Here is a 13,445-nt window from a genome sequence, read left to right on the forward strand (position 1 = left end):
ACTGAACGAAGCACTCTTTCTTATCATTTTAGAGGAAAGGTAAATGAGTAAAATATTGTTGTGTTTAAACAGAGTGTCTGTATTTCATACTAACTCTCCCAGGGTTGAGCAGAGACCTGCCTCTTTGGAGAAGACACTTCGCTACCTCAGGCAGGCTAAAGTTGCTAAGCTGACAACCTCAGGGCTTCACTGAGCTTCACTGAGGGTCTTGGGACTGGGTGTGGCATGCAATAAACGTCCAGGGCAGCTCAACGCCAGGGATGGACACCTGGAACTTTATAGTTCAGAACTAAGGGGACTGAGTGCATACCCTTCCCAGGGGATTGGTTCGGAAGCCTGTCTCTTGGGTTGCAGTTCTACAGACTGTTACGTCGGTGGCTCTAGGACGCTATCAGTTTTAAAATGCACTACTGTTTTCTGAATCATTTGGAAAGAGAAAATACGACCATAACAGGGAACACACCATGCATTGGTAGGCGCATTCAGAGATACGATGCAAAGAGGCATCTCCAAATCTGAGTCCGAAAAAAGGCGATTCTTGGAGCTCTAAAGAGGATCCGGCCGTCTGTGCCCGGCCTCGGGTTTTCCTGCAAAGGAGACAGAAAAACCGAGCAGCGAAGGGAAGGCGGCCGTGAGAGGAGAGGGGAGGGGCGACCTGGGACGCTAACTGGCCGGCGGAGGGCGGTGCTGGCGGCGCGCGGAGGCGGGGCGGCCGCGCGCGCCCCCGCCCCGCCCCCGCCCCTTCCGCGCGCCCTTCCCGGAGCGTTAACTGTTCCTCCCCGCACCGGAAGCGCGTTCCTTTTTCCTTCCACGTCGCTGGGGAAAGGGCCTTTAATCGCGAGAGTTCCGTTCTCTTGAGAGCGCCTCCGCCGGCGCCTAGATCGCGCGAGACCGCGGAAGAAACCGAAGCGTGTGGCGCGTGTGGCGCGCGCGGCGGCCGCGACGGGAACAAGATGGCGACGGCGACCATAGCGCTAGTAAGTGAGACCCCGGTGACCGCGGGCCGCCGCTCAGACCGCGGGAGCAGATAGTTGGCCCGGCCAGGGTGCCGAGGGTCCCTCTGGGACGTGGCGGCCGCTCCGGAGCCCAGTGCGAGCTTCTGCGGCCTTCGGTCGCGCGAGGCGGGGGCGGGGCGGGCGAGAGGGGAGGGGGGCCGGCCTGCGGCCGCAGTTTCCGGCCCGCAGACTGCAACTTCCGGCAGCCGGCGCGGGAGGACCTGGCGTGGCTGTGACCCCGGGTGCGGCTGGTTTTGACGGGAATTGGGCCCGAGGAGGGGGGGGTTGGCGACCGTGCCGTGTGCCGAGCCGGGTCTCTTCGCGGTGCGGTCGGGCGGGGCCAGACTGTAGTCGTTCCCCTCTGCCGACGTTGTGAGCCTGTATCCCCGACTTGAAGGCGGAGCACCGTGGAAGCGTGGCGTCTCCCCCTCCAGCGTGGAGGGGCCGCAGGGTGTGCGGGGGCCTGTAGGACGGGATCGGGCCTGGTGAGGAGGGAGGCCTTCGCTTCTTGAGTACACAGCTGTGAATCTGCTCTGTGCTGATGCCCAGCGGAGAAGAGGTCTCCAGCCAACTGGGATTCCGTCCTACTCGGGAAGGGAAGACGAGGTCTCTCATTACATCTTTCGTTACACGTATCCTGAGCGGTCATATTGTCCCGAGTGCTATGCGAGGGCTTGGGGGAACAGTAGGGAACGAGAGACAGTCTTGCCCTGTTCCGCCGTCTGCTGGGCACTGGAGACCAGTTTCCACTCAGGGTGCCTGAAGTGTTAGGGCGGGTGCAGGCATCTCTGCTGCCTTGCTTAGTGCTCAGCCACATGGAGCGCTAAGTACAAATGGACAGCCTTTCCTCACACAGCACTTCCTTGGGGAAGTCTCCCTTCACTTTTCCTCCTCCCAGACGTGTGCCACTGAGTCCCCTCAGGGACCCTCACAGGGAACTTCATCCCTTTATTTACCCACCCCTCCGCAACTCAGTCTGATGTGCTGGGGTTTGTTCGAGAGGCATGTGGCGGGAGGTTGGACTGATAGGGGAGATCCGAGGGTCAGCGGGTGTGTTTAGACTGCCCCCCTCAGGCTCTGATAGTCACAGGGGGGCGAACCTGTGTCACTGGGACAGAAACTGACGCCCAGGGAGAGAGCGGCCCCAGGCTATGAGAGGGGCCTGATGTGGGAGTCTCAGATCTGGCTAACTTGACTGTCCTCTTTGTGCCATATCCTGCTTCCTGCTGAAGCCACAGGAGCAACCACCTTTGTGACAGGGGCATTAGAGAGACGAGAGGTGAAGGTGGAGGCCTTGGTGACTGTCTTAAGTCACCAGAGTTTTAAGATGATGGAGAGCGAGGCTTGAAGACAAGGACCAGAACTCCTGGGAAGGTGTAGGAGGAGCAGAGACCAGTGAGAGTGGAGGCCTCAAGTCCCCGAGCACCCCCAGACCTGCATCAGCACCACACCCCAGCCTTGCTCAGGGGGCCCAGCTTGGCTGTGGCACAGGGCCTGACACTGGTGGTGTCACAGTGGAGGTGGATGTGCGCGCTGGGTCTGAACCTTAGAAGCTGGGCTTTTTAACAAGGGTCTTCACTGCCCGTCTGAATCCTCTTCAGGTTAATGCTGCTGCTGCTAAGTTGGCTTCAGTCGTGTCCGACTCTGTGCGACCCCATAGGCGGCAGCCCACCAGGCTCCCCCCATCCCTGGGATTCTCCAGGCAAGAATACTGGAGTGGGTTGCTATTTCCTTCTCCACAGGAGGTTAATGAATGTATGTTAATATGCATATACAAACTGTAAAGGCCCAGATTTACCTTAACAGCTTGTGGGAGTGAGGTCCAGTCTGGCCTAACACATTCCTCCTGTAACCTTTCGAATGAATAGTAGGTTTCTAGAAGAGTCACTGGTTCCCTGCAGTGCTTCAGGGGCATAGCAAAAGCTTCTCCATCTTCTGATCTGCGCATGCTGAGGAGTGCTGGTTTGCTGCCCTAAGCTGTGTCTTTGGCTCTTGCCGGAGGTAGGGTGAGTGGCGCTGGATTTGGTGGACAGTGATCTCCGGGGGAAGAACCCAGGAAGATACAGAAGAGCCTCTTCTAACTTTTGTGTGCCTTCCACCTGGTCACTGCAGAAACAAGCCACAGGCCCTTCCTCTGACACCTGGGCTCACTCCTCCTTGAAACCATTGTCCTAGGGGTTCCATTTGGCAAGAGCACTGGACTCTCTCACCTTCCCAGAGGTGAAGGTGCTTGTTTTTCTCCTGTGGGTCCCAGCCTGCCTGTCACCGAGAAGCTGTCCCTGCTGCTGTGGCCTCGGGGCCCTCACACTCCCTCTCTCCCACCCTGTGCTTGGTTTTCTTCTTAGGGCTTGTGCTACAGAAACCACCTCGTGTCGGGGCTGGCTGGCATCTCTTGCCTTGCTTTTCGTGCATCTGCAGTGCCCTGCACAGAAGCTGCCTGTGCTGTGGATAGCATGGCGCCACGTGAAGGGGACTGACCAGATGGGAGGCAGTGTCCTGCACGAGCCCTGCTGTGGGGACTTGATTCTGGATGTTGTAATAATACAAAAAAAATCACTGAAACCTGTGGATCGCTGGCCATGTGCAGGGATTGCCTTATGCATTGTATATGGAGCTGGCCACTCGCTGAATCTTCCTGCCTGCCCCAGGAGACAGGCCTGACGAGCCTGAAGCTTGGAGGCGTTACGTGTAATTACTTGATTTTTCTGGTTTTCTAATGGAAATGATCCTTTTGCCCTGGGCTATTGATTAATGGCAGCGCAGGGGTTGGGCCCCAGAATCTTGGGGCTGCACTGCACCCCACCCCACCCCACACTCCGTGTACACCCCCCCACCCCACACACATCCGCCAGAGGGAGTTTGCACCCCTCAAGGCACTGCTGCCTGGTGCTGGCGTGCTTTGTGACTGTGGCCTGCTGTATTCACAGCTGGAGGACAGCGTAAGACTAGCTGTAATGATGAAGGGCAGTTTCCTCTAAGTTTTCTTAGCATCTGCTTAGAACAGAGCCCTAGGCTCTGTGGGACTGGGGACATTGTTTCTGCCATGAATTCCCTGGGGTCGGCTGTCCTTGGTGAGTCCCTGGTGGACTGAATTTCCCCGCGAAGCGTCTTCTGAGCCGTCTCTGGTCTCAGCACTGTCCTGGCTCCTGTTGGCTGCTGCACTGATTTGGGTGAGTGGGAAATCATCTATACATGTGCCCTCAAGTTGACCCAGTTCACAGGGGTCAAGAGATTGGATTACATGCCCAGACCTGAAGTTACCTCTTGTTGGGATTTTGCGAGACAGGCTCTGCTCTGGTGTGTTCTGGGGGCTGCCAGGGCACTTGGAGCAAAGCCAGACCCTCTCCCCAGATGCCAAGTACCCACTGGGTAGCACCTGTATCAGAAGGGCCCCCCTTTCCTTTCTCTCTCTCTGGAGCATGGTTTCATGGCTCACAGCAGTGATCCGGTTTCACAGGGGTTCCAGGGAAGGAGCAGTGCTGGGTGGGCCGCAGCTTCCACGCCCACTGGCCACATCTCTAGTGCAGTCAGGCTTGTGCTGCTGTCTTTCCTTTGAGGCTGGAGTACCTGAGACATGCTCTGGCCAGGTCAGCCCAGCCTTTCTTTGGCTTCGTGCTTGGCGCCTTGAGGGTGGGCATGGCTGTTGTCTGTGTTCTAGATGTGTGTGGGTCTTAGGCTTGAGTTGGGAGTGGGTTCCTGCCGTGTGGCTTCTGAGATGGTGGGGAAATTTCAGGGCCCTTCCACTAAGACCCTCACTTTCATGATGTTGCCCACCTTCTGCCATTGGGCTGGCTTCACACCAAGTGCTCCTTGGCCCCTCTAGATGGGGCCAAACTCTCACCTGCCCTGAGTTAGACAGCCCTGGACAGTGTGCAGGGGGTGGAGGTATAGGGGAGGCCTACAGGGCAGACCCGCAGCCTGGCCCTGCCAGTCAGAGGGCAGTCCTCCTCAGAGCCGTCTTCAAGAGGGGCCTCGGGACTGAGACTGAGGTGTGGGCTGACCCAGTATGTGTACAGGCTGCTAGCGAGGTGCCTCTGTCCACCTCTGGAGGGGAGAGGGCCACCTGTGGTCCTGGTTGTCTTTTCCTGTGTGGCCAGAGGGCTGCTCTTGACCCAGGAGTAAGTGCCTTTTGTTGACCGGGGGCGGGGCAGGAGCACAGCTCAGCTCTCCACGCTCTCTTTCCGAGGACTTACTGCCAGCCTGGGGCTGCCCCAGCCTCTGCTCTGGTTTCTCCTGGCCAGCCCCTTGGGCCTGGGCCCTGGGCAGCGGCAGGTGTGCTGGAGGAGTGGAGTGGGCAGGGTAAGGTGTGGAGGGGCAGCTGCAGGAAGGCCCGGGGCGAGGTCAGAGCTGGCTCCTTGCTGGTCCTCGCAGAGTCCAGCTCTGAACCAGGGAAGATGAGCGAGGGCCTGGGTACTTGAGTCTTGTGAATGTTGTCACACCGTCTCCTTCCTGCCTGCAGCAGGTCAATGGCCAGCAAGGAGGGGGGTCCGAGCCGGCAGCAGCGGCGGCGGCGGCAGTGGTGGCAGCGGGAGACAAATGGAAACCTCCACAGGTACTGCCCTTAAGCGTTCTTGCCCTCAGGCCCGCCCGCCCGCCCGCCTGCCCGCCCGCCCGCCCGCCTGCCTGCCTGCCTGCCTGCCTGCGTGTCCCTGGGCCCAGAGAGACCTGGCTGGGGGGTGGGAGCGGGAGGAGCCCTGGGGACTCTGCCTTCTGGGCAGAGACCCTGCCCTGCCCCCTTGCCACCCAGCCTCCCTCCTGGCTCCAGCCTCCTCCTCTCCGCATCCACTTGGCGTCCTCGCCTCACGTATTTTCAGATCCCAGGCAGATGGTGGCTGTGGTCAGGTGGGCCCGAACCTCGGGCAGTGCGTGCCTTTCACCACTGGTGTCATACAGGAGGGTGGACGTGTCGTTCAGAACGTGCAGGGTGGCGTTAGGAGCTAGAAATAGAGTTTCCCTTCAGATCTCTTAAGTAAAACATGAACGCGGACTCCTGTGCAGGTCAGAGCACAGGTCTGGGGCCTCAACTTCAGGGTCGGCCTGGAGGGTCTCAGCCAGTGCTGATTGCTAGACCTGTGGGGTGGGGGTGGAGGGCTGGACCTTGCTGTCTTCGGGTAAGAAGGTTCTTTATGCTTTTGCATGGCAGTACCTGCCTCCAGAGGACTGGGCAGGGCCTCAGCAGAATGGCCTGTGGGCTGTTGGGGCCAGGTGCCCAGCATGCCTGGGGAGGGCTGTGGTATGCAGCCTGGATCCTAGGAAGCTATGGGGGCTGAAGCTGATAGGCAGAGGGGCCAGGGTGTCCCTTTAGCCAGCCCTTCCCGACCCTGGCTGGCTATCTAGCCAGCCATTGGTGGGTAGGAGAAGGGCTTTTTGTTTCTCAAGACAAAGAGGAGATTGAGAAGTTTCTGAGGGGCTGAGGGGAGCTGGCATTGATCACCATGGTAACGGCCTGCTCTGGTGCCGTGGCCCCGGCTCTCGTGCCTCTTTCCCACTGAGGAGAACCGGGCTCTGGGCTGGCGGGCAGGCCGAGAGAACCGCCGTGCAGGGGCCAGACTGCACTGCCAGAGGAGCGGCTGCCCGGGCTTCCCGCCCTTTGACCCTGTGCTAGAAACCTAGCACTGCAGCCGGTCAGGAGGGTGGTTCTTAGGGTCTGGGTCACCAGCCCCTTCCTGCTGCCTTGGTGTCTCTCTCTGTGGTTGCCCGTCACGCCTGTGCTGGGGGCCTGCTTCTTGTCCCTGCTGTTCCTCCCGAGGCTTCGTGCTGGGGGTTGGAGAATCCCCAGTCTGGACGGTTGCTGGCCACCCAGCGACTAGTGACTAGGCAGGTGTGCTCCGAGCCCCCGCACACATGCTCCTCCCGCTCACATGGCTGTGTCCTTCCCCGACCAGCAGCTTAGAAATGCCTTTCAGTAGAGGGCATGCCTGCACTCCTAGTAGCACCCACCCTGGTCCTCAGCAGGCTGGGCCTGTCACCCCCAGAGCATCTCCTTGTCACTGTGCTCGCCTAGCGTGTTGGCGGCTGTCTGTTTCTGTTCCCTCACGGTGGGCCTGTTTCTGGCTTCTCTTACCAGGGTGCTAAGCATAGCCCAGGGAGAAGTTTGGTGAGGTGGGCTGGGAGAGCAAGTTCAGGTCTCCGGATGGTGTGCAGGGATGGGGGTGGGGCACCGCCTGCAGTTGTGCTGGGAGGGTGGCGCCTCCCAGACTTGCTCTTTTGAGTGGTCCCTGGAACTGGTCCCTAGCAGGGAAGCCGAGTCTCTGGCCGTGAGATGTTGTCAGAGACCTGGGGGCCAGGCAGCCCAGGAGTGGGTCATCCCAGAACATCCAGAGAGCCCTGGCCCTCCCCTTGTCTGGGAGGCCAGTGCCGGCCAGCTCTCCTGTGCAACTTGAGCCGGAGGCTCTGGGCTTGGGCTTGCCATGAAGGCTGGGCTCCTCTGACTGCTCCTTGCTTGTCTTGGTGACTCCAGAGGGGCCTGGGTCCTGCAGCTGCTCTGGGTGGGCCAAGGGTCCCAACCCCAATGTGCCTGTCTGTTTTGGTGTGTGTCTTACCAGTGACTCCTGGAGATGGGCTGAGCTGCAGGCCACGCGCAGTGGTTGGGCAGAGGGCGGGGTGGGCCTGGGGCCACGGGAGGGCCGTTGGGGACTTGCTCTCAGCCATCTCCCTGCTCCTGTCTGCAGGGGACAGACTCCATCAAGATGGAGAACGGGCAGGGCACAGCCGCGAAGCTGGGACTGCCTCCCCTGACGCCTGAGCAGCAGGAGGCCCTCCAGAAGGTGAGCATGTCCCTCCTGGGGCTCCGCGGCAGGGGACCCCTTCGGGGGTGGAGGAAGGCCCATCTCCCCGAAGGCGGGCCCCCCAGTGCTCCTCACCGCCTTCTCTCGCAGGCCAAGAAGTATGCCATGGAGCAGAGCATCAAGAGCGTGCTGGTGAAGCAGACCATCGCCCACCAGCAGCAGCAGCTTACCAACCTGCAGGTGAGCCACCCTCCCGCCCGCCACCCCGCCGCCTCTCTCCTCCTCTCATGCCTGCGGCCATCCCCGCCAGGTGTTGTGGTGCTCCGTTTCTCAAGGACTCCTTGGGACCCCCGGGTTCCTCCCTAAGGCACAAGTGGCCCAACCCTACCCACCTGTTGAGAGCCCACGGCCCCTGCCAACCCTCTTCTGTAGCCCTGCGCCCCTGCCCTTCCCCAGTAGGCTCCTCTTCTCGGACTTCAGACTGTGGCCTTGGGTCACCCCCGAGCCGTGTGCCCGGCTGCGAGGCTGATGGTGTAGCCCCGAGGGGCGTTTCTCCCCACCTCCATGGCCTCAGATAAGAGTGGTCAGGCCCCTGCCCCTGCAGAGTCCAGTCCAGCGGCTCGGGGCCCAGGATTGAGAGGACAGGCTGGGGACGCCTCCCCAGGGCCCTGCTCTAGGCTTGTGGCCAGAGGCGGCCATGGCCATGGGGGAAGAGGACAGGGTGAAGCCGACAGGCCTGGGCCTTGAGCCTCCTGCACCCCGCCCAGCCCGCAAAACGTTCATGCTGCCGGGGGTGCCTGGCTCTTGACTGTGCTCCGTCCACTCCTCCCCTCCCTCCCCCTCCTCCTCCTCCTCCTCCTCCCCTTCCTTCTTGCCCCTGCCGGCCAGGCTGCGGGGCGGGGCACCTGGGGCTCTGAGGCCCCCCTGGGCAGGTGCCAGTGGCCGGCCAGGTGCCCGGCAGTGTGGGAAGGCAGGCGGGCCTCCTGGCAGGGCGGGGACTCCGGGCCTTGCCGCTGTCTGCGTGAGGTGTGACGAGAGCGGAGACTGCTCGGCTCCAACAGACTGAACTCTGTCTTTACTGTCTTTCAGATGGCAGCAGTGACAATGGGCTTTGGAGATCCTCTCTCACCTTTGCAATCGGTCAATAGACATGCTCACTTCTTCCGGGGCTCATGTCCTTAGTCAGGGCTAGAGGGGGGCAGTGCGCCCGTGTGCTGGGGACCTTGCTCCCCGTGGCCGGCCCTGCCCGCCAGCTCAGGACGCGCGCAGCAGAGCGCCAGGCGCGGCGGGGCCAGTGGTGTGGGGGGCACCCACCCCGGGACCGCTCCTGGGGAGGCCTGCATCTGCTCTGAGGGCCCGCCTTAAAACTAACCGGCCAGGTAACTGCGGAGGGCAGCCGGCCAGGAGGGCAGCTGCCCGCGCCAGGCCCCCCGCACCCGTGCCGCCTGCACACATCGGGTGTGCCACCAGGCCTCCAGCTCCGCCGGGCTCCAGGCTGCTCGGGCTCCTGGCTGGGGTCAGGTGCCCGAGGAGAGAAGGGTCTTAACTCACGGCCCCATCAAACCCTGGAGGGGGGACGGAGGGAGGGGGTGGGGGCTGGGGGGACCCAAGTGAAGGAGAGAGGGAAGGAGCAGGATTGGGCCGTGCCCTGGCTGTCAGCAAGGGGCAGAGTCCACGCGGGCAGGGAGCAGGTGGTGGCCATGGCCCCGGCTGCTGTCAGCAGAGGAGTGTGGGGAGGAGATGCCCCTCCCGCCCCCAGAGGCAGGCTGAGGAGGCGGCCAGGCCCCCTGGGAGTCTGAGGGGGAAACGTGGCCTTCCCTGGGGGCCATCCCTGGGCATGAGTTCTCACAGGGGACACGCGGTCCTGTCCTCGGGGGCCAGACAGACCCCGTGTCCTCTCTAGGAAGCATCTGTCTGTGGGAGCAGGTCAGGCAGGGGGCTCTGGGCACCCCCACTGTTGGGGAGCCCACACTGAAGAGGAGACATGCTCCTGTCCTGGAGAACTTTGACCCCAGGGGCAGCTGGTCTCACATCTGGGGCACCCGGCGCGAGAGGGGACATAAGTATTGGGGGGGACAGTCCTTGATCTAGACAGGAAGCCTGAGGCCTCTTTGTTGGGAGCATAGTTTGAGGAGGGGATCCTGTCTGGGGGACATGAGCCTTATTTTTAGGCTCCTCTTGGCGGGATGTGGGGGCCTGGCCAGTAGTAGACCGGTTGGCATATCTGAAGAAAGAAGCCAGCCTCTGGTTATGGGGAACCTCAGGAGGGTGTGGGGGTCCCCCGCTGAAGGGCTGGAGCCAGGGCCCCGTCTCCATGGCCTGCCCTGGGCCTGTGGTCTCCCCCCAGTGCCCCATGGCAAGTGGCTCTGGGGTGCTGCCTGCGAGGCCTGTCGTTTGAGGTGGCCGGGTGGGAGTGTCTCCTCGAGCGCCTGGGGGCCCCAGCATGGAGGCGGTGGTGCCCGCCCGCGTGGACCCTGGGGCGTCTCCTCTTGGTGGCTTGGCTCCCTCGTGATGCTCCCAGGGACCAGCAGCCCTTTTCTGTGAGGGTTCAAGGCACTGGGGCTTCGTGAGCGGTGCTGCTGGTCTTCTCTCCAGGGAGTCCCTGACTGGGCTCCTCACTTCCTCCCTGGGGTCTCTTCTGGGCAGTAGCTGCCCTGTCTTTTGCCCCCTCTCTCGCCTCACACCAGTGTCCCTGCAGCCTGGCGGCTCCCCCTTCCCTCTCTGTCTGAGTGCATGGCCAGGACCCTGGGAGGACCTCCCAGCCCACCCAGGTGCCCGGCCCCAGATTGGAGGGCTTGCAGCCCTGCCTTCCGACCACCTGTCAGCTGTGCTGTCAGTCTGCCTGGGACCTGAGTGGGCCAGGGTGTGTCCATTTCCTGCCTTCAGACCTGACTTTCCTTCCTGGGGTGGGGTCTTGCCGACCCCCGCCACCCTGACAGCAGGGGCGGACCCTGCATCACACCACCGCGTGGGGAGCCCTCCCCACAGCAGAGCGGGGTGGGGGTGGGGGGTGGGCCAGGAGGGGAAGGGGCTGCCCAGAGTCTTGCCACCCCTCACAGGCCAGTGGCTGTCTCTCCCCTTATTCCTGCTCCAGATGGCGGCTCAGCGGCAGCGGGCACTGGCCATCATGTGCCGGGTCTACGTGGGCTCCATCTACTACGAGCTGGGGGAGGACACCATCCGCCAGGCGTTCGCCCCCTTTGGGCCCATCAAGAGCATTGACATGTCCTGGGACTCCGTCACCATGAAGCACAAGGTGAGAGTCTGTCTGCCACCTCACCCCTGCCTTGCACTCTTCCAGCCTAACTGCACATTTCTATGTCCAGGGCTTTGCGTTTGTGGAGTATGAGGTCCCAGAAGCCGCCCAGCTGGCCTTGGAGCAGATGAATTCCGTGATGCTGGGAGGCAGGAACATCAAGGTGAGGGCTGGGGAGGGGACCTTGGGGCCAGTGTGCAGCGTGTTCTGTGTCCAGTCAGCCAGCCTAGACTGACTGAGGGCTCTTTGTCTCCTGTCTCTCCCCCAGGTGGGCAGACCCAGCAACATAGGGCAGGCTCAGCCCATCATAGACCAGCTGGCCGAGGAGGCGCGAGCCTTCAACCGCATCTACGTGGCTTCCGTGCACCAGGACCTCTCGGATGATGACATCAAGAGCGTGTTTGAGGCCTTTGGCAAGATCAAATCCTGCACACTGGCTCGGGACCCCACGACTGGCAAGCACAAGGGCTATGGCTTCATTGGTGAGTTTGGGAAGGTGGGGGGGGGGTGGTAAAGCCCCCTTCCCCCACACCCCAACCCCAAGGCTGGCCCTCACTGCGCTCCTGCTCTGCAGAATATGAGAAAGCCCAATCGTCCCAGGATGCCGTGTCTTCCATGAACCTTTTTGACCTGGGGGGCCAGTACTTGCGGGTGGGCAAGGCTGTCACACCCCCCATGCCCCTGCTTACACCGGCCACACCTGGAGGCCTCCCGCCAGCTGCTGCCGTGGCCGCAGCTGCAGCCACAGCCAAGATCACAGCTCAGGTAAGGATTGGTGGAATTATGTGGTTCAGTAGTGGGCACTAGGACCCCTGGTCCTGTGGGGACTGGCCCTTTTAGTGGTCTTGAGTGGAGGCTGCCAGATCTGGGACTAAGCACGGTGGCTTTCTTGGTTGCAGGAAGCAGTGGCTGGAGCAGCGGTACTGGGTACCCTAGCCACTCCTGGACTGGTGTCCCCTGCACTGACTCTGGCCCAGCCCCTGGGGGCTCTACCCCAGGCCGTCATGGCTGCTCAGGCCCCAGGAGTCATCACAGGTGAGCCTGGGTGGGTCAAGGTTTCCCTCCTTCCACTGCTGCTCCTCTGGGCTTGATGCCTTTAGCTGTCCTTAACGAGCTGCTTTGTCCCCTGGGCCCCCGGTGCCCCAGGGCAGTTCAGCCATGCTCCTTCCTGGGAATGGGGGGAGGTGGAGGAAGTGACTGTTGACTCGGTGGCTCTGCTGCAGGTGTGACCCCGGCCCGGCCTCCCATTCCGGTCACCATCCCCTCTGTGGGTGTGGTGAATCCCATCCTGGCCAGTCCTCCTACACTTGGTCTCCTGGAGCCCAAGAAGGAGAAGGAGGAGGAGGAGCTGTTTCCCGAGTCGGAGCGGCCGGAGATGCTGAGTGAGCAGGAGCACATGAGCATCTCCGGCAGCAGCGCCCGCCACATGGTGATGCAGAAGCTCCTTCGCAAGCAGGAGGTGGGCCACCGGGGCGGTGGGGTGGGGCGGGGCGGGGCGGGGCGGTCCAGCCAGCCACAGCTCTCAGCTGTCCCCGCCACAGTCCACAGTGATGGTCCTGCGCAACATGGTGGACCCCAAGGATATCGATGATGACCTGGAAGGGGAGGTGACCGAGGAGTGTGGCAAGTTCGGTGCCGTCAACCGTGTCATCATCTACCAAGAGAAGCAGGGCGAGGAGGAGGACGCGGAGATCATTGTCAAGATTTTTGTGGAGTTTTCCGTAGCCTCTGAGACTCACAAGGCCATCCAGGCCCTCAATGGGCGCTGGTTTGCTGGCCGCAAGGTGGTGGCTGAAGTGTATGACCAGGAGCGTTTTGATAACAGTGACCTCTCTGCATGACCTCGGCCCCATTCCCCGGACTCGCACTTTTTCCTTGTTTCCTCTGGGTTTTATAGAGTGATTCAATGGTATCTCGGGCCCGGCCGCCCAACCTGTGGATAAAGGTGCAGGTGCTGCTGGCCCTGACCGTCCCTGTCTGACAGTGGTCTTGTGCTTATTGGCTCCCGGGGCTGGGGTGCGGGTGCGGGACAGGGCGAGCACCGGGGCAGCGCAGAGGCAGCGAGCGTTGGCGGTCAGAGACCTGAATACCGCAAGGAAGGTGTTTGCCGGGGTCAGCAGCAGTTGCTTGGTTCTTTGGTGCTCGCATGGGGTGAACCGTGGGGGTACCCTTCCTGCTGTGCGGGGCTCTCCCGTCACGTGCTCAGGTAGTGCTGCAAGAAGGCTGGCCCAGAGTCTCCGAGGTCCTGGGACACGCGCAGTCCACCAGACAAATAAATACGAGCACAACTTGGGCCTGGCGCCCTACACTCGGGGAGCCACGTCCCGGTGGGAGGGGCGGCGGGCGGGATCTCGGGGTCGTGAGACTAAGGCGGGGACGGGGTGGGGGTTGGGGGGTGCAGGGCGGTGCTGGAGGGAAGGCAGGAAATCGTGCCGCTGGTTAGGGCGCTGGCGGTGGGGAGCTCAG

At 61.9% G+C, this 13,445-nt stretch overlaps 1 protein-coding gene across 7 annotated transcripts; it reads left to right on the top strand.

The window, feature by feature from the left end:
- The first annotated feature begins 744 nt into the window (after positions 1-744).
- On the top strand, positions 745-12,957 carry PUF60 (poly(U) binding splicing factor 60). 7 transcript variants are annotated; one of them, XM_043879701.1, is made up of 12 exons: positions 745-977; positions 5,455-5,547; positions 7,667-7,762; positions 7,874-7,963; positions 8,813-8,863; positions 10,818-10,979; positions 11,050-11,142; positions 11,248-11,461; positions 11,554-11,744; positions 11,879-12,014; positions 12,203-12,438; positions 12,521-12,957. In XM_043879701.1, the coding sequence occupies exons 1-12, from the start codon at positions 954-956 to the stop codon at positions 12,818-12,820; spliced, it is 1,686 nt and encodes a 561-aa protein (XP_043735636.1). In that variant the 5' UTR covers positions 745-953; the 3' UTR covers positions 12,821-12,957. The 7 variants fall into 7 exon arrangements, with proteins under 7 accessions (XP_043735636.1, XP_043735630.1, XP_043735633.1 ...); XM_043879694.1 differs by having other exon boundaries at positions 806-977; positions 5,458-5,547; XM_043879699.1 differs by lacking the exon at positions 745-977 and adding an exon at positions 1,222-1,237.
- Positions 12,958-13,445: the final 488 nt, after the last annotated feature.

Source organism: Cervus elaphus, chromosome 21 (genome assembly GCF_910594005.1).
Source record: "Cervus elaphus chromosome 21, mCerEla1.1, whole genome shotgun sequence".
Classification (NCBI taxonomy): domain Eukaryota; kingdom Metazoa; phylum Chordata; class Mammalia; order Artiodactyla; family Cervidae; genus Cervus; species Cervus elaphus.